General features: G+C 52.1%; 12 protein-coding genes across 12 annotated transcripts; 9 read left to right on the forward strand and 3 right to left on the reverse strand.

Annotated features, from left to right (window-relative positions):
- The first annotated feature begins 439 nt into the window (after nucleotides 1-439).
- Nucleotides 440-1682, forward strand: BJY04DRAFT_87637 (NAD(P)-dependent alcohol dehydrogenase). The gene has a single exon (XM_073721218.1). The coding sequence runs from the start codon at nucleotides 590-592 to the stop codon at nucleotides 1586-1588; it is 999 nt and encodes a 332-aa protein (XP_073569675.1). The 5' UTR covers nucleotides 440-589; the 3' UTR covers nucleotides 1589-1682.
- Nucleotides 1683-1727: 45 nt separating this feature from the next.
- Nucleotides 1728-3153, forward strand: BJY04DRAFT_192561 (uncharacterized protein). The gene has a single exon (XM_073711787.1). The coding sequence runs from the start codon at nucleotides 1777-1779 to the stop codon at nucleotides 3097-3099; it is 1323 nt and encodes a 440-aa protein (XP_073569676.1). The 5' UTR covers nucleotides 1728-1776; the 3' UTR covers nucleotides 3100-3153.
- Nucleotides 3128-4096, reverse strand: BJY04DRAFT_228789 (alpha/beta hydrolase family esterase; the record flags this gene model as incomplete). Its single annotated transcript, XM_073718921.1, has 2 exons — nucleotides 3128-3879; nucleotides 3935-4096. 2 exons carry the CDS (start codon nucleotides 4094-4096, stop codon nucleotides 3157-3159), a joined length of 885 nt encoding a protein of 294 aa, XP_073569677.1. The 3' UTR covers nucleotides 3128-3156.
- Nucleotides 4097-5319: 1223 nt separating this feature from the next.
- On the forward strand, nucleotides 5320-6246 carry BJY04DRAFT_219672 (uncharacterized protein; the record flags this gene model as incomplete). Its single annotated transcript, XM_073716639.1, has 1 exon — nucleotides 5320-6246. The coding sequence occupies one exon, from the start codon at nucleotides 5320-5322 to the stop codon at nucleotides 6244-6246; it is 927 nt and encodes a 308-aa protein (XP_073569678.1).
- Nucleotides 6247-6525: 279 nt separating this feature from the next.
- On the reverse strand, nucleotides 6526-7555 carry BJY04DRAFT_192564 (bZIP transcription factor). Its single transcript, XM_073711788.1, has 2 exons — nucleotides 7054-7555; nucleotides 6526-7001 (listed from the first exon to the last, which is right to left on the reverse strand). The coding sequence occupies exons 1-2, from the start codon at nucleotides 7453-7455 to the stop codon at nucleotides 6555-6557; spliced, it is 849 nt and encodes a 282-aa protein (XP_073569679.1). The 5' UTR covers nucleotides 7456-7555; the 3' UTR covers nucleotides 6526-6554.
- A 382-nt stretch (nucleotides 7556-7937) lies between these two features.
- Nucleotides 7938-9268, forward strand: BJY04DRAFT_192565 (nitronate monooxygenase). Its single transcript, XM_073711789.1, has one exon. The coding sequence runs from the start codon at nucleotides 8032-8034 to the stop codon at nucleotides 9124-9126; it is 1095 nt and encodes a 364-aa protein (XP_073569680.1). The 5' UTR covers nucleotides 7938-8031; the 3' UTR covers nucleotides 9127-9268.
- A 381-nt stretch (nucleotides 9269-9649) lies between these two features.
- Nucleotides 9650-11460, forward strand: BJY04DRAFT_219675 (uncharacterized protein; the record flags this gene model as incomplete). Its single annotated transcript, XM_073716640.1, has 3 exons — nucleotides 9650-10049; nucleotides 10104-10617; nucleotides 10671-11460. 3 exons carry the CDS (start codon nucleotides 9650-9652, stop codon nucleotides 11458-11460), a joined length of 1704 nt encoding a protein of 567 aa, XP_073569681.1.
- A 773-nt stretch (nucleotides 11461-12233) lies between these two features.
- Nucleotides 12234-13527, forward strand: BJY04DRAFT_228793 (NmrA/HSCARG family protein; the record flags this gene model as incomplete). The annotated part of the gene is made up of 2 exons (XM_073718922.1): nucleotides 12234-12725; nucleotides 12775-13527. The coding sequence occupies exons 1-2, from the start codon at nucleotides 12513-12515 to the stop codon at nucleotides 13525-13527; spliced, it is 966 nt and encodes a 321-aa protein (XP_073569682.1). The 5' UTR covers nucleotides 12234-12512.
- A 1107-nt stretch (nucleotides 13528-14634) lies between these two features.
- BJY04DRAFT_192570 (uncharacterized protein) lies at nucleotides 14635-15677 on the forward strand. The gene has a single exon (XM_073711790.1). It carries the CDS (start codon nucleotides 14640-14642, stop codon nucleotides 15480-15482), a length of 843 nt encoding a protein of 280 aa, XP_073569683.1. The 5' UTR covers nucleotides 14635-14639; the 3' UTR covers nucleotides 15483-15677.
- A 1790-nt stretch (nucleotides 15678-17467) lies between these two features.
- Nucleotides 17468-19672, reverse strand: BJY04DRAFT_87741 (cytochrome P450). Its single transcript, XM_073721220.1, has 10 exons — nucleotides 19340-19672; nucleotides 19264-19292; nucleotides 19010-19219; nucleotides 18867-18960; nucleotides 18619-18818; nucleotides 18238-18564; nucleotides 18062-18172; nucleotides 17781-17941; nucleotides 17642-17716; nucleotides 17468-17567 (listed from the first exon to the last, which is right to left on the reverse strand). Exons 1-10 carry the CDS (start codon nucleotides 19542-19544, stop codon nucleotides 17480-17482), a joined length of 1500 nt encoding a protein of 499 aa, XP_073569684.1. The 5' UTR covers nucleotides 19545-19672; the 3' UTR covers nucleotides 17468-17479.
- Nucleotides 19594-21465, forward strand: BJY04DRAFT_192580 (class I SAM-dependent methyltransferase). The gene is made up of 9 exons (XM_073711791.1): nucleotides 19594-20024; nucleotides 20098-20141; nucleotides 20225-20311; nucleotides 20360-20401; nucleotides 20448-20514; nucleotides 20561-20601; nucleotides 20660-20869; nucleotides 20928-21261; nucleotides 21314-21465. The coding sequence occupies exons 1-9, from the start codon at nucleotides 19992-19994 to the stop codon at nucleotides 21407-21409; spliced, it is 954 nt and encodes a 317-aa protein (XP_073569685.1). The 5' UTR covers nucleotides 19594-19991; the 3' UTR covers nucleotides 21410-21465.
- Nucleotides 21466-24013: 2548 nt separating this feature from the next.
- On the forward strand, nucleotides 24014-25197 carry BJY04DRAFT_192611 (uncharacterized protein). The gene is made up of 2 exons (XM_073711792.1): nucleotides 24014-24958; nucleotides 25007-25197. The coding sequence occupies exons 1-2, from the start codon at nucleotides 24100-24102 to the stop codon at nucleotides 25165-25167; spliced, it is 1020 nt and encodes a 339-aa protein (XP_073569686.1). The 5' UTR covers nucleotides 24014-24099; the 3' UTR covers nucleotides 25168-25197.
- The last annotated feature ends 126 nt before the right edge of the window (nucleotides 25198-25323 follow it).

Here is a 25323-nt window from a genome sequence, read left to right on the forward strand (position 1 = left end):
GCAGCCGAGAGGAATATCAGGTATACCAAGCCAGACTGACCGACCGCACTATCGCGACGTATGCCTGACCGAGAGGAGCGGGCGACTTACACGGCCGTACCTGATTCGGAGACGGTCGCAGCTCGGCCGGACCACAGACGTTGAAAGTGGATATTGCTTTGTGATCCTGACGGAGCCATTTGTTCCTGATGCGTGGCGACTGACGACGACTGACACGACTTGAAGCCTTCCTGTGGTGGCTGTTTGAGAGTAATGGATAGTGGATGCGCCGGACGGCTATGACGCGGCATGCTTCGTTGATGCCGGATGGATTATTGCATGGATGACTTCACACCACGGTCGGAAGCTAGACGATGGACAAAGAGAGATAAGCAATCTGCAGGAGCAGCAGCAGTTCGCCCGAGGTTGCATGAAGAGTTCAAGGTCGCGGAGAGTCGAGTGAGGTCATGATGTGGTATCCTGATCGTGATGTCACGAAATACTCGAGTGTTCCGCTTCAGGAACGATGCGAGAGAACAGTACAAAAGAGCGCGGTCGCATCCATCCCTCCCAGCAATAAACCACTCAATCCGAACAGAAACGAATCAAAATGTCGTTGAAAGTATACAAGGGCTCCTCCGACGGCGCCATCGTCGAATCCTCCACCCCCAAGCCCTCCCTCAAGGGCGACCAGGTCCTCATCAAGGTCTCCCACTCAGGCGTCTGTTTCACCGATGTCCACTACAAATCCGCCGACATGGTCCTCGGCCACGAAGGCGTCGGCCACATCGAAGAAGTCGGCCCGGAAGTGCAAGAACTGAAAAAGGGCGACCGGGTCGGCTGGGGCTATGAGCACGACTGCTGCGGTCGCTGCAACCACTGCCTCACCGGGTGGGAGACATTCTGCCCCGACCGCAAGATGTACGGCGCAGCGGATCTAGACCAGGGCTCGTTCGCCAGCCACGCGGTCTGGCGCGAAGCATTCGTCTTCAAGATCCCCGACGGGCTCGAAAACGAGGCCGCGGCGCCGCTGATGTGCGGCGGGTCAACGGTCTTCAGCGCGATGCACGTCGCGGGGGTCAAACCGACCGACCGGGTGGGAATCATCGGCATTGGAGGACTGGGCCATTTGGCGATCCAATTCGCGAACAAAATGGGCTGTCACGTTGTGGTGTTTAGCGGCACGGACTCGAAAAAGGACGAAGCGACGAAACTCGGGGCGCATGAGTTCCACGCCACCAAGGACGCAAAGGAGCTTAAGGTCAGCCACAAACTCGACCATCTGATAATCACAACAAGCTCCCTGCCGGACTGGGAGCTTTATTTGAGTGTGTTGGACAGCCGGGCGACGATCTCGCCGCTGACGGTCAGCGACAAGCCATTTACTTTTCCTTATATGGATCTAGTCACTCGGGGATTGCGTGTACAGGGCGGGATTGTCGCCTCGCGACAGGTCCATCGCCAGATGCTGGAGTTTGCCGCCTTCCACGGCGTCAAGCCTATGGTTGTGCGATATCCGATGAGCAAGGAGGGCATTCAAGATGCGATCAAGACGCTGGAGGAGGGCAAGATGCGATACCGGGGCGTGTTGAGCACGGAATATCAGTAGCTGTCTGTCTAGTATAGTTTCTTGTACCGTGGGGTGGCCCGCGGATGACGCCAAGTGATGACGACGACGTCGATCTTGATTTCCATGCCACAATTATAATTCATTCATGTCTGTCATGTCTCTACCCCGTATTTCTCTGACATTTCGACACCCATTATTGCCCCAGTCTGCAGCGAGAAACCAATGTGATGCCCCCCTCGCTGTCCCAACGGGCCTACCGCCGCCTATACATCGCCCTCTCCCTCCTCCTCCTCCTCCACTTCTACGCCCTCTACACCCGCTACTTCCCTACCAATGAAATCACCCTCTCTACCACCGGAGATGCAGACGATGACACTTGTCCACCCCTCCCAGCCCTCCAAAACACCCTCATCGTCCTCAAAACCGGCGTGACAGAAGCCCACGCCAAACTCCCCATCCACCGCACCACCACCCTGCGCTGCATCCCACCCCAAAACTACATCGTCTGGTCCGACTACGAAGAATCCATCGCCGACATCCCCGTCCACGACGTCCTCTACAACGAATCCTCCCACCTCCACCAACTCCCGGAGTTCACCCTCTACGAGAAAGTCCGCGCCCAGGGCCGCGACGCTCTCACAAACACCGATCTAGCCGATGACATCTCCACGCCCTTTGGGAAGAGTAATCCAGGCTGGAAACTCGATAAATGGAAGTTCGTCCCCATGGTCGAGCATACCTATCGCAATTATCCGGGGAGAGACTGGTATGTCTTTATGGAGGCGGATACGTATATACTCTGGAAGTCGATGTTCGCTTGGCTTGAGGGGTTTGATCCCTCTGAGCCGTTTTATTTGGGAAACCAGATGCAGATAAGGGATGTGCTCTTCGCGCACGGTGGGAGTGGGTTTGTGATCTCGGGAAAGGCGATGGAGCGGGCTGCCGCTGAGCTGGAGAATCGACGAGATTACTGGGATGGTATCACGGGGGAGGAATGGGCGGGCGATTGTGTGCTTGGAAGGCTGCTGAAGGAGGCTGGTGTGGATCTGACGTGGTCGTGGCCGATGCTGCAGCTTGCGCCGCCGAAGGAGATTGACCATTTCGGGGGCAACTATGGGCGGTTGCAGTGGTGTTATCCGGCTGTGTCGTTTCATCATCTCAAGCCGAGGGAGATTGAGGAGTTGGCGGCGTTGGAGAGGAGGTGGAGGAAGAAGAATGGTAATCAGGTATTGCTCTGGCGGGATGTGTTTTATGAGCTTGGGCGGCCGAAGATGGGTACGGGGCCTGTGGAGGATTGGGATTGTGAGGCCGGGGAGGAGAAGAGGGTGGTTAAGACTGCGGAGGAGTGTCGGCGGATCTGTGAGCTGGACAGGTATTGTCTCCAGTATGTACGCCGGCCTGATGGGATGTGTGCTATTGGGCGTGATGCCAGAGTCGGAGAGAAGAGAGATGGCTTCACGTCTGGCTGGATGCTGGAACGCATTGACAAAGTGGCGAAGAAGTATGGCACTTGCCCGAAGACGAACTGGGTGACTTCGTCGTATTCTTGATACTACTGCATACTGTATACCTATAACGAATGATGACCTCTTTTATATCCCAACAGTTCAAACAATCCCGAACCACCGAAGGGTAGTCTCAACCTCCGTCGGAACAACATGGCCCACCCCAGTCGCAAGATAGCCCTCAAGCTGACTCCCATCGCCATAAACATGCTTCGTATACGCCGGCAAAGGAACACCACTCTCCTCGTCAGTCTCCGCAATCCCAAAAACCCCACTCCACTGCTTCAGCACCTCCCCGAAGTTCACATCCGAAATCACACTGTCGCTGGTCCCATGCCAAACCTGCACCCTCGGATAACTGCCATTATACCCCGGCCACGCCTCCTGCACCTCCGCCACCCACTGCTCCTGCGACTTTATCACCTCCCCATTCGCACAGGCCGGATCAGCGGTAAACGGACTCGCCCCTGGCGATCCCCGCAAGCATCCATACGGCAGCCCACTATACGCTGCAATAGCAGCAAACACATCCGGGTACGCGGCAGCGAGGACCTGGCTCATCATGGCGCCTGAACTAGAGCCGGTCGCGAAGACTTTACTCGGGTCCCCGTTATATCGGTTCAGTGCATACCCAACCATGTTCACGATCGACAGACTATCGCTCCCGCCGTCGTGTGTTAGCGACGCCTCCGTGTTGACGTCCCAGCACCGGAAATCATCCCTTGATCCAGGGTAGATGATGATAAAGCCGTGTTCGTCTGCGGCGGGGGGGAGGTCCTCGACGTCGCGGTAATAGCTTGTTGCGGAGCCAAGACAACCGTGGAGCTATGCTGGGCTTAGTATGCTGTGCAGATGCAGATGACACGACTGGGGGACTTACAGCTACGATAACAGCTGGATTTGGGGCTAAATTGTCTGGAACGTAGATGTACATCTCGTTGTTTCCGGGGTTCGAGCCGAAGGAGAGGACGCGGCGGAGGATTGCCGCTGTGGTTAGTGGAGTTAAGCCCGACAGAGCGAGTAGGAGGGTGGAGAGCTTCATTTTTTGGATGATGATGGGTGAGTGGTGTCTGCCAGGAGTGTGGGGAAATCCGGGGAATACTGGTCATTTTTATCTTCATGGTGGAAATGCCGGCTGGGCGTTTCAGCGATGCGTGGAAGTCCCGAGCCGAGGACAGAGGGGATGTAGCGTTGTTTCCTACAGGGGGCTTGTGTGTTCGATATATTAAATCGGCTTTTCGTGAAGACCGTATTTGCCGTTCTGCTCAGGAAATATCACAGGTGAGAGAGTTCGTCCAGTATGTATGCTTGTCAGTCCGGCAATCAGGAGCTGTCATTTTGCCGTGCTGGTTTGACGACATTCTTGGGTTCTGACATACAGAAATGCTTTACCACTACATGGCGCATGTGCTGATTTAGGGCCGCTGAGCCTTTTTTTGGTCTTGGAGGTCGAATAAGAATACAGCTCACGGAGCAGAACTAAGCTACATCTACTATCTAGGGGTATAGATTCTCATCGAGAATACCAATAAGCAGTATAGGGTAGCTGAGATGCCTGATTAAAGAGGCCCAGCCGTTGCAGGTCTGGAGCTAGAATTGTTTTTTAGCAATTATTTGGTGGCTACAGCTGCATCTGCTACTCCCTAGGCACAGGTTATCACGATACAAGAGAGCGATGATATGCTACGTACAATCAGCACGTCGTACACAACAGGGCCCGTGGCTCTTGTTGTTATATTCTCAATCTATGAGATCTGTGGGGGAATTTAGGGTCTAATATAAACTACTTGTACTCAAATTAGTCCCAGGCTCCGTCGCTTTGTACCTGGCCATTCAAACAAACTACAACGTCACAAAAGGTGAAGTTATAGCTGGAGCCAGTGGTACTTACCCTAGAGATTCTATCAAATTAGTGCATGGAGCACTCAGCCACGAGCCGGGTGCATCCGACTGAGGATATAGCCAATCCATTGACTTACAAAGAGCAGCCATTGAAGAGTTTGGAAACTACAAAGCCTCAGAGACATAATGCTTCAGCGTCTCAAGTATCAAAGGACACAAAGACATCCTCGAACGCCCGTTGTTCAAGTCCACAAACGATCTACATGATGTGCTTTGATTGAGCATCATCGTTAAAGGTATTTAAATAACTCCAACCTCCACATCAACAAGACCGCCAACAGAGCTAAGACATGCTCATCCAGCTTGCCAAGCCAGTCTGCCACACAAACAGCAAGACATCAGTTCTACAGAAATACCGTCGAAATGTCCACTCTCAGACCCATCAAAGGCAAAGAGTCTACAACCAACAGCGGCAGCGGCAGCCTAACACCGAAACCGCGCTCCCCCCAACTCACCACGAACAAAGGCAAAGCGCCCATGCGCAACATCAACGACAGCGCCAGCCTAACACCTAAAGCGCGCTCGCCCGTCCTCTCCAGCATGGTGCGCCACAACGGCATTCAAAAGCGCCCCTCGCCGCCTCGAAGCCCGCAAGGCATCAAAAGCCCAAAAGGTAAGGAGAAAGGCAAAGGCGTTGCCGTTCCCCAGTCCATCGCGACATCCCCCGATATGGCTCTCTCTTCCGGACCTCCTGCAGATATAGGCTTCTTCATGCTAAGTCGTCCTAGCAACAAACCAACCATCACGTCGAGACCGCAACCGACAGCAGCCCCGGCTCCGAGACGCAGCTCTACCGGTTCTGCAGTCTATCAAGTCTACGTAGGAACTACGGCTCCCAATTACGAGAAGTTCATCGACCCCCGCTGGCTCGTCATCCTGCGATTCCCGGAGCCAGATGAGGACGGAAACGACTGCCGCTGGTACCACTGTCTCGGCTCACAGTGGGCAGAGACAGATGCGTATAGACACTGTATCAACGACCGGGTCTTCAGTAACAACTTTGTTGTGCGCAAGATCCCTGTCGGAACGGTGAAGGAGGAGGACATGCGGAAGTTTATCAAGTGTTTCAAGAAAACAATGCCTCAGGAAAGTGAGTTCTTCTGTGGCCATTTTCTGACCAAGTTGATTGCGGCGGGGATTTTGAGGGAGTATGAGGTTGCCCAGGTGCTTATGGAGATTGGACCTTTGCCCGTGGGGGCTGAGGATGATCCGGACTATAGGAGTGCGGATGAGGCGATTGAGCAGACCATGCCAGATGGAACGTTTTTGCCTTTCCCGATGGATCTGTAGATGTACTGGTTGTTTTGACTTTGGTAGTGAGCTATCTGTTCGAGTGGGTTCTACTGACTGTTTAGGGCTGTTGGACTGGTTATTCTAACTAGATGTGCAATAGAGAATCTCCGATACCAGGCCAATATCAAGCAGTTAAAACTTCGGAAATATTGCATCGTGTAGCCTCTACTCTGGTCGTAGCAAGAGTAGTTGACTTGACTCCGTATGGAGTAGAAGGAATGCATGGAGCCAAATAAAAATCATTACCCGTATAGAGAGATAGAACTAAACTACCAACGCCAGTATTATATTACCACTCTAAGATACTAAACCCCAATCTCACCTGCCAGTTCCACCACACCCTCCCCCTCAACCCGCCTAAACAACCCAGCCAAAGTCTGCATAACAATCACCGCTTTACTCTTCACCACCCCCCTCCTCCAACACTCCCAGCTACAACTGGCCCCCATCCCCATCCCCAAGCCCATATCCATACCCATCTCCTCATCTCCCTCCTCAACATCCACAAGATCCCCCATACAGCTCAAAACCTTCTGCTGCCACCTCCGCAGAATCTCCGCTTCCGCAGCCGTGCGTTTATGCCGCTCCTCCAGCGCCGCATACTTTCCCTGCGATTGCTCAAGCAATGATGCAAGACGCCGCGTCTCAGTCTGCAGTGATTCGAGCAGCGTGATCAGCTGCAGCCGCTCTTGCTCGCGTCTGTCCCGGAAGCGGCGCTGCGCTTCGCGGTTCTGCGCTTGCCGTTTTATGTTCTGTTTCTGTTAGACATGCGTTTATAAGGTTGGTACATGGGGCAGGGGGTACTCTTTTCAGCCGGGTAAGATCTGTCGCACCTGGCGCGACGGGGGTGTCGTGGTCTGTATTTGGTTCGGGTGGGGTCTGATTGCTGCGTCCCGGTGGAGTTGGTGAAGGCGGTGAGGGCGTCGAGAATGCTGTTGGGGGTGTGGGTAGCAAGCGAGGGCGAGTTTCGTTGGTTGAAGGAGGGGAGGACGGTCCGCTGTATAGAGCTTGAAGGAAGGAGAAGTCATCGCCCATTTGGAGGATTGATGCAAGGTCAAGCTTGGAGCTGGAGCTGGAGCTGGAGCTGCAGCTGGAACTCTTTTCCGAGTGCAGTGTGGGGTCTTCTGTGGATGGCACGATGCGAGGGAATGGGAACTCCGCTGCTTCGAGCGGCTGGGATCGTTGAAGCTGTGTGATGGCTTCCATTGTAGGCTACGAGATCAAGAAAGAGAGGTATTCGATTCGAAATGAGCATGAGGAAGAAAAAACCATCTTGATGTGTTGAGCGGACCTGGGTTGGAATATATACTAACGTCCCTGTCTGGATGCAGATGAATTGAAGCTTCATTGTGGGCGTTATACCTCAAAGGGTAGAGAAAGTACAGCATGTTATTGGCTGATTCCCACGACGCTAACTTTTCCATACTATCGAGGGTCTAGAAGGATCTCGATGATGTTTAAATTGGTGAAGAGGGACACACTTAGCCGATGCAGATTTTCGGGCAGCCCGAGCTGATGGTCTTCCAATCAAGAACACAGAACACGGAGCCGTATATGGCTAGTATGATAGAAATGGGCTAGTCCATAGGTGAGTGCAATCATATTTGTCAGAGACAGTGCTGTTTCGGGGCATAGCGTAGAGAGCCCTGGAGGCTCAAGTGGTGACCAAAGCAGGATCCCGTGATATCCGCAATTCCCGCAACATCCGCTCGCTTAGTGAGCCATCCATCGTCATCATCCTACATCAGTGCTACGCTATCAGTATCCATCATTCTATTCTTCATGTACCGACCTATCAACAAGATGCTTCACCTTCCATCCAAGATAGTCAGCTCATACCCGTGGGTGAAGGCGCCCTTCATTATCGGTGCCCCGATGCGCGTCATGTCAGGCCCCTCGCTTGCCGTCGCTGTCTCCCGAGCCGGGGGTCTAGGATTTATCGGCCCCAGCGTAAAAACAAAGGATATCGCCAAAGATCTTGAAGAAGCTTCAACATTAGTCAAGACCATCCGCGAGTCATCAGACATCTTCACCAAAGTGCCTCACAACATACTACCCGTTGGCGTGGGGTTCCAATTATGGAGCGACGAACTTGACGCCGCGGTTTCTGCCATCCAGCGTCACAGGCCTTGCGCAGCGTGGCTATTCGCCCCTCGAAATGGACAGAGAGACCTAAATGAATGGGCGACGAGGATCAGAGGTGTTTCTGCACAGACGCAGATCTGGGTGCAGATCGGTACAGTTGCCGAGGCGAAAGAGCTCAATCATCAGGATGCCGTCACGCCAGATGTTGTCGTCGTGCAGGGCGCAGAGGCTGGAGGCCATGGTCGATCGGATGATGGGCTTGGGCTGATTACACTCTTTCCTGAGGTTGCGGATGTACTTGCAGGAAAGAGCGAGATTCTGCTATGTGCGGCGGGGGGTATTGCGGATGGGCGAGGCGCTGCAGCGGCACTTGCACTTGGAGCTCACGGAGTAGCGATGGGCACGAGGTTCCTTGCAGCTACCGAGGCGAGATTGTCCAAAGGATATCAAAATGAGGTTGTACGTGCTAGTGATGGTGCTGTGTCAACAACGCGGACGCTGTTGTATAATCAGCTTCGAGGGACGGTTGGATGGCCGGGCGGGTATAGTCCTCGAACGATAATTAACAAGTCGCATGTGGAGTTTCAGAATGGAAAGACGTTTGATGAGTTGAAGGTGCTTCACGATGAAGCCCTTAAGGCTGGAGATGCTGGTTGGGGTCCAGAAGGGAGACTTGCAACGTACGCCGGTGCGGCGGTTGGGTTAATACATGAAGTCAAGGGCGCTGGGGATATAGTTGAGGATACGCGGCAACAGATTCTTCAGCGGTTTTCAACATTACAGAGCCATTAATATAGTGAGCGTTGCAGCTACCTCTTGCTTGTCAATACGAGAAATCCATCTTACTCTACGCAAAACTCATGTATATAGCCTATAACTCTTGTAGTAGTCTCGATGAGTCTGCTTTTGACACTAAACTGCGATAGTTCGCTCCAGCCATAACGAAGACTAAAGCCAACGTGGGTAAACGTGCTACGCAACCTTATGGTAGCAACAAGCACACGAAGGATAAGACTCGGCGCAGCTATGCTGTGAACGAGCGCTGCAGGACTGCTAAATCCAAGAAAGCTCCCGCAGCTTCGCTTGGCAATACGGCGGACGTGCCGTGGTTTGTTCAACAGCTCCATTACAAGACAGAATCCGTCAAGAGCTGTCTTATCCGGTTAAAATGGATTGCAGGTCTAGTCCTGGGTGGGAAAGGCTGATTGTTAGCGCGGAAGCAGCGAACCAATACGATGCTGCAAGAAAGCTACCCTTTCCGGTGGGATTATATTGCACTTCCCCCTCACCTGCATCTCACCTCTCAGCCCGGACGATGGCTGACCCGAAACCCCTGACTCTAATACACGGCCCAACTATCCGTCATGGCTCCAGTGTTGCATCCCAGATTCGCTCGGAGCTGATGCGGCAGAGATATCGCGAGAAACGACTGCGGATCCGTAATGCCGCTGAGATCGAGTCTGCCCAGTCGCCGGCTCCGCGTTGCTTGTGCTCAGCGTCTGTCACGATCGAAGAACAATCAATCTCATCCGGATTCACCACGCCAGATAGTGCTTCAGTAATTGCGGTATGCCACGAGTGTCACGGCGGCCAGGCTCCTGGACTGCGTGCTCTCCTTCCGGCCGTGCCTCTCTGGGGAGTAGCCACTGGGCGGGCTGATCCGTTCTTTCCAGAGGACCGCAGACTGGAAAGCTTCGATTACCTCCTACACGAATGTCAGTCCATCATACCCCTCCATTGCGGCATCTATGCAAGACTGACTGGCCTAGGCTCGCAGGTGGTTCTTCCCACAGCGCGGCCTGGAGAGTTTGCGGAGCGGAGTGTGCAGGCGTACCTCCACCCAGAAAGGAGTCCAATGGTAATGCAATCCATGTTCTATTCAGCCTTGCTCCATCTACGTGCTCTTCCGATTCTACGAAGATTACCAGATGGTATATTCTCAGAGCCTTCATCACATACAAGACAGCTGCTCCAAATCAAGGGTGCGGTAATGAACCAGATCCGACAAAAGCTATCGACCGTTGATAGCAATAGTATCCACGAGCCTGAGGTGGAGGACGTTGTATTGAGCATTCTCCATCTTGCCGCAAACGAGAATCTAGACAAAATTAAACCCCCAGAGACAAGTCCTTTTGCTCCGCCGTTCCGGCGTCTCCAATCATTGGAGTTCTATGGTAGTTGCGAGTACCACCCCCTACACTGGCAGACAGTCCAGCACATCGTTACCCAACGAGGTGGCCTGGACACTCTGAAACTATATGGTCTTTCGTGGCTGATTTCCATGTACGTGGTTTGACGGTCCTCACCAAGCTAAGAAAACTAACGCCACCTAATAGATCTGAGCTACTAGTTGCAGTTAACACAGACCACAAACCGATATTTCCACTGATATACCCTGACGGAAGGCCTTTCATTCATAGGTCGCCCTTGCAGGCGCTTGAAATCCGACAGACGCCACGCCACGTATCGCTTCGTAACCACGGCTTCCAGCAGCTTGCTCTGCTTGACCCTCCAATCAAGGGCGTAGTTATCCGAGTGTTTTTGAGTTTCACAGAGATAGCGCAGGCACTTGATTGCCTCGCGAACCAAGCTTGCGGTGCGAGGCTGTTGACTTTGATTATCGACACCCGATCCGGAGTCATGCATCGACTATGCAGTCTACCTGACGACACTGATCGACCAACGGCCATATTTCCTCGGCGTCAATGCACTCCCGAAGAGCAGGACAGGTCACGTACGATATACCGCCTATGCCGCAAGACAGCTGTTTTATACAGCGCGAATGTCGTGCTACCCCTCCCTCAAACATCCCAACTCCGACAGAGGATGACACACGAGGTTTACGCGTACATGCTCTGCTTAGGCGATGAGAGGAAGCAGTCTGAACTTGAAGTTCTTCTGTGGTGTGCCGTGATTGTCGGGATTTGTGCCGATGGTACACCAGCGCTAAGATCCTGGTTCGTTAACGAGGCTGGCAATCTGTGCCGAATGCTTCTGATTACGAGTTGGGATGACCTACTTGTGCTTATGCAATCGTTTGGGTGGCTTGATTGTGCATCCAATGAGGCAGGGAAGGGTCTATGGTCTGAGATACAACGAGCCGTTGGGAGTCAACTCGGATCATAATTTACTTATTCTCAACAGTCAATTCTATCCATCCCGTTACGTATAGAATAAAACCAATAAAGATAAACAGATATTTTGTATTCACACCCCTCGTGTCATTATCCTTCGCACAACCTGAGCCCCTACATATCAAAATCATTTAGTTTCAAGAGATTTTGATACCGCGAATCACAAGAACATGCATTCTCAAAAACCGACAAATCACATCACAAGTACTCTTGGATTATGGTGCAAATTTACCGCATGCCCGTCTTAGCCTAGGCATAAAACTTAAGCGACCTTGCACTGGGAAAGACGACTCGCGAGACCGGTTCCGGCCCCTCAAGTACACCTGTGCAGTCTCTGCCGCAGAAAGGCAGGTTCGATGCGCCAGAGAGCATCTAAACCCAAGAATTCAGTATTGTCTCACTGATAATAGGTAGCATTGCGTATAAAAGAGTAACTGACGTACCAGAATCGGCTCTGTAAAGTCCCCCGCGGCATGGGGGTATACTCGAGAACGAGAGGAGTTCTGCTCAAGCAGGTCACAGGGTGAGCAGTTGGGGCATAGCGACTTAGTCCCGCGGATATTCACGAAGAAGGAGAGAAACTTGAGTAACCAGATGTAGGTGGTTGCTGGTGATGATGCAAGCAAGACCGGGTGGGTTGGGGCGGAGTTTAGTCGAGGTCGTACAAAGGTCGGGGGTCGGGGACCGGGAACTGTAGTAGTAATGGTACCTCTTGTGTTTAAGTGTTGAGGTTGTAGATATTTCTTATGATGCTATGATGTGTTGACGAGAAGAGCAAACCCAAGTTTGACTGGAAGCCGCAGAAGCAGTAAATATGTCATAGGGGGTTAACGTGGAGACGGCATGAACCATCCGCGCGGAACCTAGTTATACTATAGATACATACTTGTGTTTGATGTCTCGTATTAATGTTAGGCAACGGGTACTCTGCCCTGAGCTCAGCGCGGCCTCCGAAAGGTATAAAGATCATCGTCTGCACACAAAGTGCCAACATGATCTTCCATTATGAGTCACTAGCCATAGCCTACACTCTCAACCTGTACAATGAGTTCCGAAAAGCGTATCGTTGTCGTTACTGGTGCCACTGGCGCACAGGGTGGATCGGTTGTCAATACCCTACTGGACTCAGGAGAGTACCACATCCGAGCAGTGCTTCGCAACCCCGACTCCGAAAAGGCACAGCCATTACTCGACCGCGGTGTGGAGATTGTGAAGGCCGATATCAACGATAAGGCGAGCCTGATTCAGGCTTTCAAGGTAGGCAATACTCTCTTATACAATATTCTATGCTCACGCTCAGGGACAGGGCGCACACGCCATCTTGGGAGTAACAGACTTCTACGAACCTTTCAGAAACCATGGACCAAAGGAAGCCGAGAGGATTGAGTTGATCCAGGCCAAGAATCTAGCCGACGCTGCAGCTGCCACGGATGGGCTGTCTCATTACATCTGGTCGACGTGCCCATGCTCGGCGGACTCAGAATACCGGGTGCCGCATTTCGATGCCAAAGCCGATGCAGACGAGTATATTATCTCACAGTTGCCCGATCTTGCGGCAAAAACCACATTCCTTTGGGCGACGGTGCGTGCGGAAAACCTGACGGATCCGCTCATGACGCCCACTTTGATCAAGAGCAGCGGCAAGTATGGATGGGTGCTGCCAATTGGAGCAGACACGCCGATCACCACTATCGGGCCCTTGCGAAAGAATGTCGGCATGTTCGTCGAGGCTATCCTGAAAAGGCCAGAGGTTAGCAAGGGGCGGTATGTTCTGGCGGGAATCGAAACGCTTACCGTTGAAGAGCTGTTGCAGCGCTGGGGGAAGATTACTGGTAAACCCACTGTGCACATTCCGACCTCTCTCGAAGTATATGATCAGCTCTATCCTGGGTGGGGCGCCGAGATAGGAGTCATGCTGCAGTTCTGGGAAGCCGTGGGGGCCAGATCATGGAGCAAAACCGGAGAAACGATCTTGACCAAGGAAGATCTAGGGATTGATGAGTCCCAGCTTGTTGGGTTGGATGCTGCCATTGCTGAGATCGACTGGACAAATGTTTAGCATGCATAGTTACTAGCTGAAAGCAGTAAGACGATTCTGCAACTTGATTAGCTGAAACAAAGCACACTATGCCTGATTCCTCCTAGTTAGCCTGTCACTTATTAGCAATCAGCCCAACTCGTGCTTCGTGGCCAACCTCCACCCTGCCCCTATTCTCAAACCATCCACCGCGTTCCAGCTCGCTAAACTAGAAGATGCCGAAAACGAATGAGAATGCTCCCCCCGAGTTTATCTTTGTCGGTGGGACCGCTTTGAAAGGTCGAACGGGTGTAATTCGCTCCTCTGTCGTGCGACGAGCACTGAGTGACAGGCGGGCCAAGAAGCATCAAGATGCCTCTCAAAAGCTAGAGTCCATGTTAAAACGGCCCGAGTCGTCAATCTGCACCTGTCAGCGTGCTCGATCCGGGTCTGCAGACTCCCCTTCGACCGCGTCGGCACCAGCTGGCCCTAGCTACCGCGCAATCCGACCGAAGAAGAGTACGAGCAGCGAGAAGGCCTCGTATTTCTGCACCATGTGTGGAAAGAGTCTCCCTCCCCCTTCGGCTCCTGTCCGAGCCCTAGTTCCAGTTCCTGAAACTCCACCGCCGCGGTCTTTTGTGCCTGGAAACCGCGATCCGGCCATCCCCACCGATCCAGCCCTCGTTGGGGTCAATGTCCATGGAGTCTTGAACTTTGCTGCGACCGCCATCTGGTCTTCTTTTCGCCTCTCACATCAACATGTTCCTTCCTGTTACCAGACGTGGATCTTTCCATACAACGACAAGCTGAAGATATACACAACCCTTTGGTCCTCGGTTTACCACCAGGATATGCTCCGGCTCTCAGCGGGTGCGACCACCTCGGGCGAAGTGGACTCGCGAGAGCAACTCTATCTGCGGGGTCTGGTGCTGAGTTCTCTCCGTGAAGAAGTCAGCAAGCCACTGCACCTGTCATCGGCCGATGGATTGGTCATGAGCGTGCTATTCCTTGCAGTAAACGTGGCGCACCGCATAGGGCTCCGCCGAGATCCAAATCCATTCAACCCTCCATTCACCGAGCTCCATGGACTGCACAACTACGGCAGTCGCCAGTACCATCCCTGGCACTGGGATATAGTCCATAAGATCATCCACATGTTTGGCGGGATCTCTAGCCTGAAAGCACATGGCTTGGCTTGGCTCCTCTCAATAGCGGATATCATGAACGCCGTCAACACGCTGCAGAAGCCGATGTACCCGATGCTGGACGTCGCCGGTAACGTCTTGAATTTTGACCCGCCACTCACTCTATTCCCGGTCAAGCGTTGGAGCGAAGAGGAGTATGCATACCCTCCCGGCTCGGCCTTTCTTGAGCTTCTTTTTTTCTCCCCGCCCGTCAATGATGAGTTGGTCACGTACTTTGTGCATCTCGGCCAGCTATCCACTGTCATTGAATACTATTCTCGCCACCCTGAACTCTGCACATCCACCCTTCTCGACATCCTCGGCGATAGCCGCAACCTCGTGCATCACCGCCTCTTCTCCCTCCCTGACGACAGTGACGACATCAGTCTCTACATTCTGCCTTCAAGTCCTGAGCCAGACCCCTCGCATCTAGAGTTCACTCGGGAAATGTACCATATCTGCCGCCTGTCTGCCCTGTTATACTCGATCCACGTTACCTTTCCTACGCCGCGGATAGCACCGCAGCAGAGACAACTGGCAACAGCGCTACATTCGAAACTCCAAGCGCTGGCGGATCGCGAGGGTGGTACTTCAAACCCACTACTCCTCTGGCCGATTCTCATCCTGACAATTAGTTACGGTATCGGCTCGCCGCATGCGATGGAGTGGCTGCCGCTGCTGAAGAAATTGTGTTTGGAGCTGAGACTGGATTCGAGGGGGTCGCTGCTGAAGTACCTGAGATCGTTCGCGTGGGTTGACTCTGCGTATCCGGAGACGAATGGGGATGTTTTGTCTCAAATCATTTGTAGTTAGAGTTGAAGAAACTTGAGCCATGATCACGATCTGTCTTTATGCGGCGCCCACACATATACCCCGTCCGCTTGCCACAGCTTGCTCAACTACCTCAATCCCTATGTTTCTATGATGTGTATATATTTCTCAGCCGAGGCAATAAACACAGTCCTGAAACTTCCTCTTCCAGGTTCTCACGGTACAAACGTTGCTGTGCTGGGATGAGTTTCTACATATATTTTCATCAGAAGCCCTACCCAATCACGAGCGCCTACAGAGGTAGGGGAGACAGGGGAAGGTACTCCTGGTTCTGGATGGGCATGGCAGCCACCTCACGCCTTTATTTGATAAATACTGCGAGGATCATGGAATTATACTAATCTGCATGCCTGCTTATTCATCTCACCTTCTGCAACCCCTGGATGTGGGCTGTTTTGGCCCTCTAAAGAAGGCGTACGGAACTTTGGTTAAGCAGAAGGCAAGGCTTGGATGTAATACTATTGACAAGCTAGATTTCTTGAAGGCCTATCTAGAGGCGCACCAGAAAGTCTTTACCAAGGAGAATATTCAAAGCGGATTCAGGGCAACTGGGATTCATCTATTTTCACTAACTGCAGTACTAGATAAACTGCAGTTAAAACTGTCGACTCCTACACCCCCCCCAAGCAGAGGTAATGCTTCGATTCCTTCCTCACAGCTCTGTACACCACAGACAGTACACCAGGTATATCAAAAAGCTTTATTAGTTAAGAAGCTTCTAAAGGACAGCTCCAGGAGTCCCTCAACACTATCAAAGCATGCACTAGATTAGTTTGTAAAGGGCTATAAGGTAGCTATTTATAATACTGGGCTGCTGGCGCAGGAAAACAGTGATCTCCGCTCATATATAGCAGAACTCACAGTTAAAAAGAGTCGTTCTAAGCGTTAAATAACTCCTACGGAAGGCATTTCATTTGGAGAGGCAGAGGACTTTATTTCGTTGAGAAATAATAAAGTACAAGCAGGTGGGGGGGGGGTCAAGCACCAGTGCCAATCCAACTTTAGAAAGACCTAGGCGCGCACCACCAACTTGTGGAAATTGTGGAGTACAAGGGCATAAAAGAACATACTGTCGCGCTTCTAATATTGTCTAAATTATTTAGTTTGAATAAGAATTAATGGAGTTATTGGAGTTAAAAGTTTGTATAGCATCAAAAAGTGCCGACCGGGAGGGAAGTGCCGACCGGGCGGGAACTACGTTAAGCCACTCTATCCAGCCCACCTGATTGTTTCTTCCCAACGACACAGCCTTGCCTTGACTCTCACAAGCTTGACTGCTCAACCGCATCCATAAATCTCACCTGCGGCTCAAAAGTCTAATTTGCCCCATTGCCTTGTGCGGGGTTAGCATGCATGTCGACGGTCGAGGCTTGAAGTTTGTACACCTAAGGATCGTAATCACACGGACACGGACATCGGGCACCGGAGTCGCATCGGGTGGATCCACGAGGCTGCATGCCATGGGTTATGACCTAGGCCACGCCAACGGCTGTACAATGTACTCGGGTCAGATAATCTCGCAGCTTGGCACTGGCGCGGGCAAAACGGGTGAAGTATGTTGTTCATGTGGAGTGGCCAAGGGTAGTGATCTAGGTGAAGTGGGGTGTCTGAATCTGTTTGCCCGGGTGCTAGTCTAGTCTTCTTGCATGCAACTGCCTGTCGTTTACTATAGCATGTTTTTGACAAGAGACAAGAGGCAAGACCAAGATGATTTGCTGGCTTGGTGTTCGAGCCCTCTGCGATACTTCTATTCTGTATTACAGACAGGCGCCTGGTGGATTGGTGTTCTAGCCGTCTCTTTCTGTTTCTCGGATTGTGATCACTGGAGGGGTACTGATGTTGCCCGACTGTCTCTTGTTCTTTCATTTGAACCATCTCTTCACCTCAACCACGGGCGGTCCATGCCAGTGATGCTTTTACATAGTACGTACTCTGCTATGAAATTCGCAGACTAATGATACCAGACAAGGCTCCAATACTCAATTCACGACAGGCGTCAGCCTCGCCTTCAAATGCGATCCAATATAATCCGGCAAAAAGCAGTCTTTCCATTTCAACTCTTTAGGACTAGATAGTAACTCAGAGTTAGCGGTTTCTGTCTCTTGCTTTGGGACTTTCTGCAACAGGCATAGGATACACACCTCGATGCATCCATCTCAACATCAAATTTCCTGTAAACATGCGCGTAGCAGAGATACAGCTCCGCCCAAGCCAGTCTACCCCAACCAATCGTTAGACGCAACAAGGTATAGAAGCAAGAGAAAGGACATGATGACATACTGTTGCCCAAGACAACTCCTCGGTCCCCGCGAAAAACTCAAAAGCCATTTATCCAGCTTCTTCCCCTCCTCGCCCATCCACCGCTCGGGGATGAACTCGTCTGGGTTCGCGAAGATCTCAGCGTTGCGGTGCACGAAGTGGCTGGCGTGCGCTACGATCGTCTAACCATGACGCAAATAATTAGCATCTGTGTGAGCACGTGGGGTAGGGGGCCTGATGGGCTGCATATTCTGCATCGGTATAGCAATCCAGATTAGAATGGATAGTATGGGGCGCCTTACACCACCAGGTATTGGTGTCCCGTCAATCACAGCCCCCGAGGCGGGGACCACGCGCGGGAGAGGCGACGCGACGCCGGGGCTTATCCGGAGGGATTCTTTAATAACTGCTGTCTTGGATATTGTCAGTATCAACATCTTCTCTTATTACACTCTATAGTTCCAAGAGTCAGGCATACGAGATACGGCAACCGCTCTAGCTCCTCCCATGTCGGCGCTGAACCATGTACGTCTGGCCATGCAGCGCGTAGTTCCTCCTTCAACGTCCCGTATACCTCCCGCCGCGAGAGGATATAGAACGACCCGTGCATGAGCGTTGCGCCGGTTGTATCCGCGCCTCCGAACATGAGCGCTTGCGACTCTTCATAGAGACTCTCTTTACTAGGCACTGTTCCGCTCCGGTATGCATCCGGCCGGAGGAGTTCGTGGTAGACTGTTGTTGCGTGCGGGAGCTTTTCTAATTTGCTGGGGTCGGTGGCGATTTCGTCGATTTGTGCTTTTAGGAGCTGCTACATTGTCAGTTGTCCATACTTCAATGTTGCTTATTGTGAGAAACAGACTGTTTGTAGATCAACGAGCCCCGCAGTAGAAGGGCTCAGAATCTTTGATAGGCTAGGCGGGCAGTTCACGATCATGTTCTTGTACCAGGCTGCGTGCTTGAAGCGCACGAAGACGCGCATCGAGGCGTCCATGGCTAGTATGATTGGTGCTTTGTAGTTTGGGGTGTGGACTGCATCGACCGAGTTGGCGAAGCATAGATCTATGGATTGTTAGTCCGCAGAGCCAATAAGAGGGCGCTAGGATGTACAGGTAATGACGTCCATGGACATGCACCGGAACGCGTAGAAGAGATCAACTGGAGTGGAGCTGTTCTTCTCGAATGTCTTGCATAGATTTACGATCTGTAACTTGTCAGTCGTAACTACGTTGCTTTAGTACAGGGAAGCGTACTATTCCTCCCACGATCTTCTGACCATCCTGGATCGCCTTTCTCGAGAACCGCCGAGACATGGCATCTTTCCTCTCTTTCGCCTCACGATAGGTCAGATACCCGAATGACGAGCGATCTTCCCCAAAGCTGTGGTAGAGAGACTCTTCTTTATCCCAGCGATTGTTCGGGTTGTAAATTTCCAGGTATGCAGCCGGGGTGAAGAAGTGCAGCTATAACATTCAGTACCAAGCATGGGTAGCTTAAGGCGTCCTACCTCGTTAGGTCCCGTCCGGACGATCTCTCCTGTTCATCGTAAACAGAAGAACTATATACTGCTTGTGGAGACGTACCATACTCCCCCCTCAGGCCCTCCAGGGTATGGACAAAAGACCGATTCGAGCAATCAATAAACGCACGATACAGTCTCGTCAGCGCCGCGACACGAGGACCCTTGAACCTGGCTAACGGATGCCAATAAAAGGTGTTCAAGATGTGATACACGGCGTAGGTAAGCACCGCCGCCGGCAGTGCAAGGTATACATTGTTCACACCCATTGCTCCTGCTGGTGCTGGACGCCTCAATCTGACAGCGACTGGTGGTATGATTCTGATTGAGAAAATGTCTGGTGGAGGGGTAACTAGATTATGTGGTCAGATTCCTTCGTATCACCTAGCTGTTACTGGACTTCTCCGCCGTGGACACCGTTTGACATGGAGCAGTTACACTGCAGCATTCTATTGGATACAGATGACAGGGATGGAGGTATAGCTCCGAGGCCAAGATGCACCAGACCTGAATTAGTAACACCCTCCTAGCCCCCCTGAGCCGTCATCCGTCTCCCGTCACTTAATGTTATCCACTCACATCCACCCCGTTGATCTGCGTCTTCCGGGTCTCCGCTCGCGTTTCGCTCGAGGCCTCGTGCCGGCTCATTTCTCCAGATATTCTGCTCTCGTTGCTTTTCCTGTGAATCCATCCTGTCAGCCAGGCGCGTCTTCAGCATGGCGGCGCAGCACATCATGGAGGTCGATAATGTTTGTCCAAGACCCGGTTTCAGGGCTACGTTACGGAGTTGATTAGTCGCTGACGTTTCAACTTGACTCGCAGGTCCCGGATGATTTGCGCTCGGAGTCGATGAGTGATTATCAATCGTGAGACCTCTTGACCTCTTGAGCAACCGGCGACTTTCGTTTTGGTTTCTTGTCTCGCTAACTAACCTGGCTGTCGCGCTTAGGGAGTTGACGTCGCTCCGCAGCAGCATCCTCGATTACCGATATGAGAACGGCAGGCGATACCATTCTTACCGCGCGGGGTCATACTGGTAGACACGGTCTTCGAGATGGATCAAGAAACAGACTGATGTGGATAGGGGCCCGAACGACGAGAAAGCGCAGGATAATCTGGACATTGGGTATGCGGAATACCACCTTCCCGATCACGTCGCTCACACGTCGCAGACATCACCTCTTTACGTTGATCCTAGAAGGAAAACTATATCTCGCGCCGATCCCGGATACAGTGGAAGTGAGTCTCGCGACCATGGTGGATGATACGGACTCAGTCGTGACAGAAAGTGCTTGATGTCGGCACTGGAACGGGTCTCTGGGCGATGTATGTTCCCAAACGCGCATAACGTTCACCGGGCAACTACTGACTCTGCTGTCGACAGTGAGTTCGCAGACCTCCATCCTTCGTCCTCAGTCATCGGCACCGACCTCTCCCCGATCCAACCAAGCTGGGTGCCCCCGAACGTGCAATTCGAAGTCGACGACTGCTGCGATGAGTGGCTGTACGGCAACGACAGCTTAGATTTCGTGCACATCCGCAGTTTATACGGGTGTGTCGCGGACTGGGATGAGTTCTACAATCAGGCGTTCTCGTAGGTTGTCACGGTCTATTCTCTTCTACGATCATGTTAGTTGACTGCATTAATGCAGACAAATCAAACCCGGCGGGTTCATCGAACAGGTCGAGTTATCGGTAGTACCCAAGTCCGACGACGGCAGCACAACAGGAACGATCTTCGAGGAATGGGGGAAAATCTCAATCGAAGCCGGCGAGGCGTTTGGAAAGTCGCTACGGATAGTCGACGAGTCGCGTGAGCGTCTAAAGAAAGCAGGATTCGTTGACGTGGTTGAGCGGCGATTCAAGGTGCCTATCGGCGGGTGGTCGAGTGATCCGCATCTAAAACAGGTGGGACTGTATACGCGGCTGCATTGGGAAGAGGGGATCGAGGGGTGGACTATGTATCTCCTCACGGCTGTGCTTGGGGTGAGTTGCCTTGCGCCAGGCAGACATCGGTGACCATTAACCAGTTTTTTAGTGGACTCGACAAGAGGTGGAGGTGTATCTTGCACGGATGCGAAAGGGGCTGAGGGATTCCAACATCCATGCTTATCAAGAGTGGTGTGTCTCTTAACGCTCCTTTGTTGTTCTAGTACTGACTCTCAAAGCACTGTTGTATATGGACGGAAGCCTGCGGCAGACAAGCTGGGAAGCTGAATGTTGGATTCGCAGCAGCGAACTGCGGCAACTTGGTGTGATCATATTGACCGAATAGGAATCAATGTGCTTCACACCAGGAGTTGCTCAAGGTTGACATTAGTTGTTGGATTTCTTTCAGCTGGAGGCGGGAGGTTGGGAAGAGGGTGGGGGGGGTTATATTCTTAAACTTTGGAAGATGGCCTAAGCCACAGACATTACTATGCCTACCTAATACACGTGTGGCGCTGTGTCACACTAAACCTTGCAATAGACATGAGGCTTGTCACAGGGCGGAGGTGCGCCAGCCTACCATTTTCGTGTGGCTGTGTTGGGAGGACAGCGCAAGGCTGACTCGGTAGATCCTAGGTAAGGTACAACCATACGCTACCTCCAGCCGTAGAATGGCCCAAGCATATCACCCCCTGTGGTAAATATCGTGCGTAGTGTGTGATGGTGAATAATTCTGTACGATGTCGTTCACGGGTCATGAGGCAGCTCCCAGTGGGCGCCGACATGCACGTGTGGTGAATTATCGGGCAGCGAGAGTATGCGCAACAGCGTGTTTGCTGTAGATGTTATTTTGCAATTGCCCGTCGTACAGCGACTGACGTTCTCGCGCTTGTCGAGCAGTGTGTGTCCCTTGACTAGAAGCATCCATGTAGGCAAACCCATCCTCCACCTAGCTGACCGCCAGAATCGAATGACGGTCTGTCAGGGTGAGCAGCATCTACATATTACCGCACGATTGAATACTGCCTATGCACACTGTGCCTCGCGTGCATGTGCCCCGAGCTACGCTTCAGGGATGGTGTAAAGTATCCGTCAACAAGCCTCACTCCAGACTTGCGGCATAAGATGTCTCTCAACGCAAGCATTGGTCATAATTGCCGGATTATAATCTCATAGTTTGACGAAGGGGCTTTTCCCACTAGTGAACGTGTCTCGACCGCAGGAGCTCAACAGCTGGGTAGGTGTAGCCCGTAACAGACGTGGTGAAGCAAGAAATGCAGGTGCTAGCTAGCAATTGCCGGAATGGCTGCGCGAGTCCCAAAGGGATCGAGGCTGATCTTCATGAGCCGTGCCAGCGCTCCAGGATCATCGGGCCACGCTCGCAAGATTCAATCGGAGCATAACCGTCTGGCACAGAGACATGTTTGATTGTCATCTGGGATGATCAGGCAGCCCTGCTTCGCTGTGTTGGCAGTTTGCTCTACACCAGATGCATGGTAATCGTGCTGAAGTGTAGTGTGCGTCAATATACGAGTGGCTTTCTCAGGATACTGTGGTACCACGAGCCGATGGGTCCATGAATAGAGGCCACAGGTCCTCCTATCCAGAACAGTGCAGAATCTTCAGCTTCATGGTCATCAGGCAGATCCTCCGCGTGCAAGTCTCATACCGCATGATTGTGGACTATGCTGTATTGCTTGGTGAGGTTAAAAGGTGGATGCGCAGCTACCATGGGTATATGATAAGGGCACTAGGTAGGGACTGTAGCGCTTTGCGCTCCGCCTCATCATGATGTAGTCCGTCAAGATACGCTGATAAGTGGGGTGCAATGTGGTTGCTAAAACTGTCGCCCTTGCCCAGGTCTTTGCCTGGGCAAAGTAGCTGGGAGAGCGGGACGACATTCATACGCTCGATGGGCTTATACAAGCAGTCATCCTTCTGTGTATGACTGCTTGACAGCTCACCGGACGCGCTGGGGAGGAACCCAATGACCACTCATAATGTCATCGGGTTGATATCTATGATCAAGACCGAGCTGGGATTGCTGCATGTCAGAGCCGTCCGGCACATTTAGACGCCGGGATACAGTACACAGTAAGAGCTGTCTATGTAATAGATAGACTATAAATCTAAGGCTTATAATACATGGTAAATTTGTTGGGGGGGTACCAGCGAGGCTGAGCATGAAGCCTCGTGCACGTTGGCGGCGCTTCACCCGTTTGCCCAATTACTAGGAGCCTTGACCCGCACTGTGGATGTTCTGCTATCTTGCCTTGAATCCTTTGAGCGCTTCAACCATGGATGGAATGGGCTGACATAGAGGTATGCGGCTTGTCAAGCTGGAAATACCTCCTGATGGCTGTCTGGTCATTGATTTTGGAGAGCTCTAATGCCCTAAGACTGTAGCGACATTTGTTCAAACGATCAGGAAGGTGCAATTAAAGTAAGCGCGGGGTAGAGTCTTGGTAAGAGGTCTGATCCTTGAATGCTCGCATATGCATAGAGATACGTAGAGAGTTTTGTCGTGTTGGCTGCCCTCATCTTGTCTTCGAAGCCGATCAAGCACAGCAGCAGGTACCAACGCTGCGCGACCTCAAGCCCCTCACTCCATGTTGAGTAAACTATAATACGCCCGACTCTATAAGTCCGGAAGGCGTAGACTGAGGCTGGCCCATCTGGTACGTACCGACAGCCTTCCTTACCATTGTGTATTTTCAATAAGACGCCTCGAATGCGGCTTAAAACGAACAAAACGAACTATAAAGTCCCCTAGTGTCTCGCTTTTCTTGCAATCTTCAGCATTCAGATACGTTCCTCCCCAGATATTCTGTCGCTTCAGTTGCAGCATTCCATCGGCACCTTGAATATACCTGCACTTCATACGTTGTCTACAGCATGCCTTCTGCAAACTCAGAACCCTCCAATGTATCAATAACCGAGCAGTGCTCTCTTCCGTTTCAACCTAAACCCCAGCATCGCGTCTACACACCCCTATTCAATGACAACGTTGTGCCCAAATTTCTGTACCGTCTCGTGGCTCCCCAAACTGCGGGAACCACGACGGCTTCCTCTGTCGTGCCCCCCGTGAAATCAGGAAATATGCCAGATATTTTTCAACTGCCAGAAACTGACGCAGCTGCCTTACTTCTCAACCATCTCTTGTGGCAGAGAGGACATGAAGCCGGGTGCAATCTTATCAGCTGGACAAGCTCCTTGATGTTCGCACTGCAATACGCTCTATATCGCCACCAGAAAGACGGAGCTGATCTACGCAACATCTACCTCATCGTTCTAGATACGAGCCAGTTCCAACCAGGCACATTCATCCAGGACATGGAGATAATGTACTCATTCCAAGCTGCTGACCGGGGCCTGCGGAAATTCGTCGAGTTCCGAGAGTCCGAGTACTATTTTGGCGAGTATCTAACCCAAGGCAGACTGGATATCCAGGGCCGCTGTGCCTGTACACCGGTCCAGAAGATGATTGATCTAGGATTATTCGAGCTACAGCCCGGCCTTGCCGAGAAAGAGCAGTGGCGATGGTGGCCAAAACGCGTGCTCGACCTCCGTCAGCTCTTCTATTCTGGGATATGCATGCCTACGACGGAGGGTGAGATGGAGACGGCGGTTGACATTGCCCGAGAATGCTTTGGAGAGCAATGGATTGTGGCTGGGGCGATCATGCTCCTTGCTCTGCAGCCACGCAAGCATGATGATATAGACTTGATACAGGCATTCAAAACTCGGTTTACAGGTAAGTCTATCTTGCGTGGTCAGATTGAGCTCGTGTTGAACGATACAGTGGCGGATATAGGGCGTGCCAGGCTAGACCGTATCACGGTTGTTGAAAAAAGACTTCCCGAAGTGAGGCAATTCAAGGAGCTCATCGAGTCTGTACAGCGCAGCTACGTGGTGTCTGATTATGACTCGCTGGTCCTTTCGGTCAAAGAGCTCGGTGTTTAATGCAGATCCAATTCCCTGGGGCTGCACCAGCAGCAGGAGATGTGTAGATGGCCTTGCATTGCATGGTAGTTTTTCTCTTTGATGTTTTTTGGTTTTCAACCTTGTTTCCAATCAGCTATTTTGTCTCGGTATGTCTTTGAGCCTTTTGCCGGTTGG

This window comes from Aspergillus karnatakaensis (assembly GCF_047715665.1).
Source record: "Aspergillus karnatakaensis strain CBS 102800 unplaced genomic scaffold BJY04scaffold_34, whole genome shotgun sequence".
In the NCBI taxonomy this organism is placed as follows: domain Eukaryota; kingdom Fungi; phylum Ascomycota; class Eurotiomycetes; order Eurotiales; family Aspergillaceae; genus Aspergillus; species Aspergillus karnatakaensis.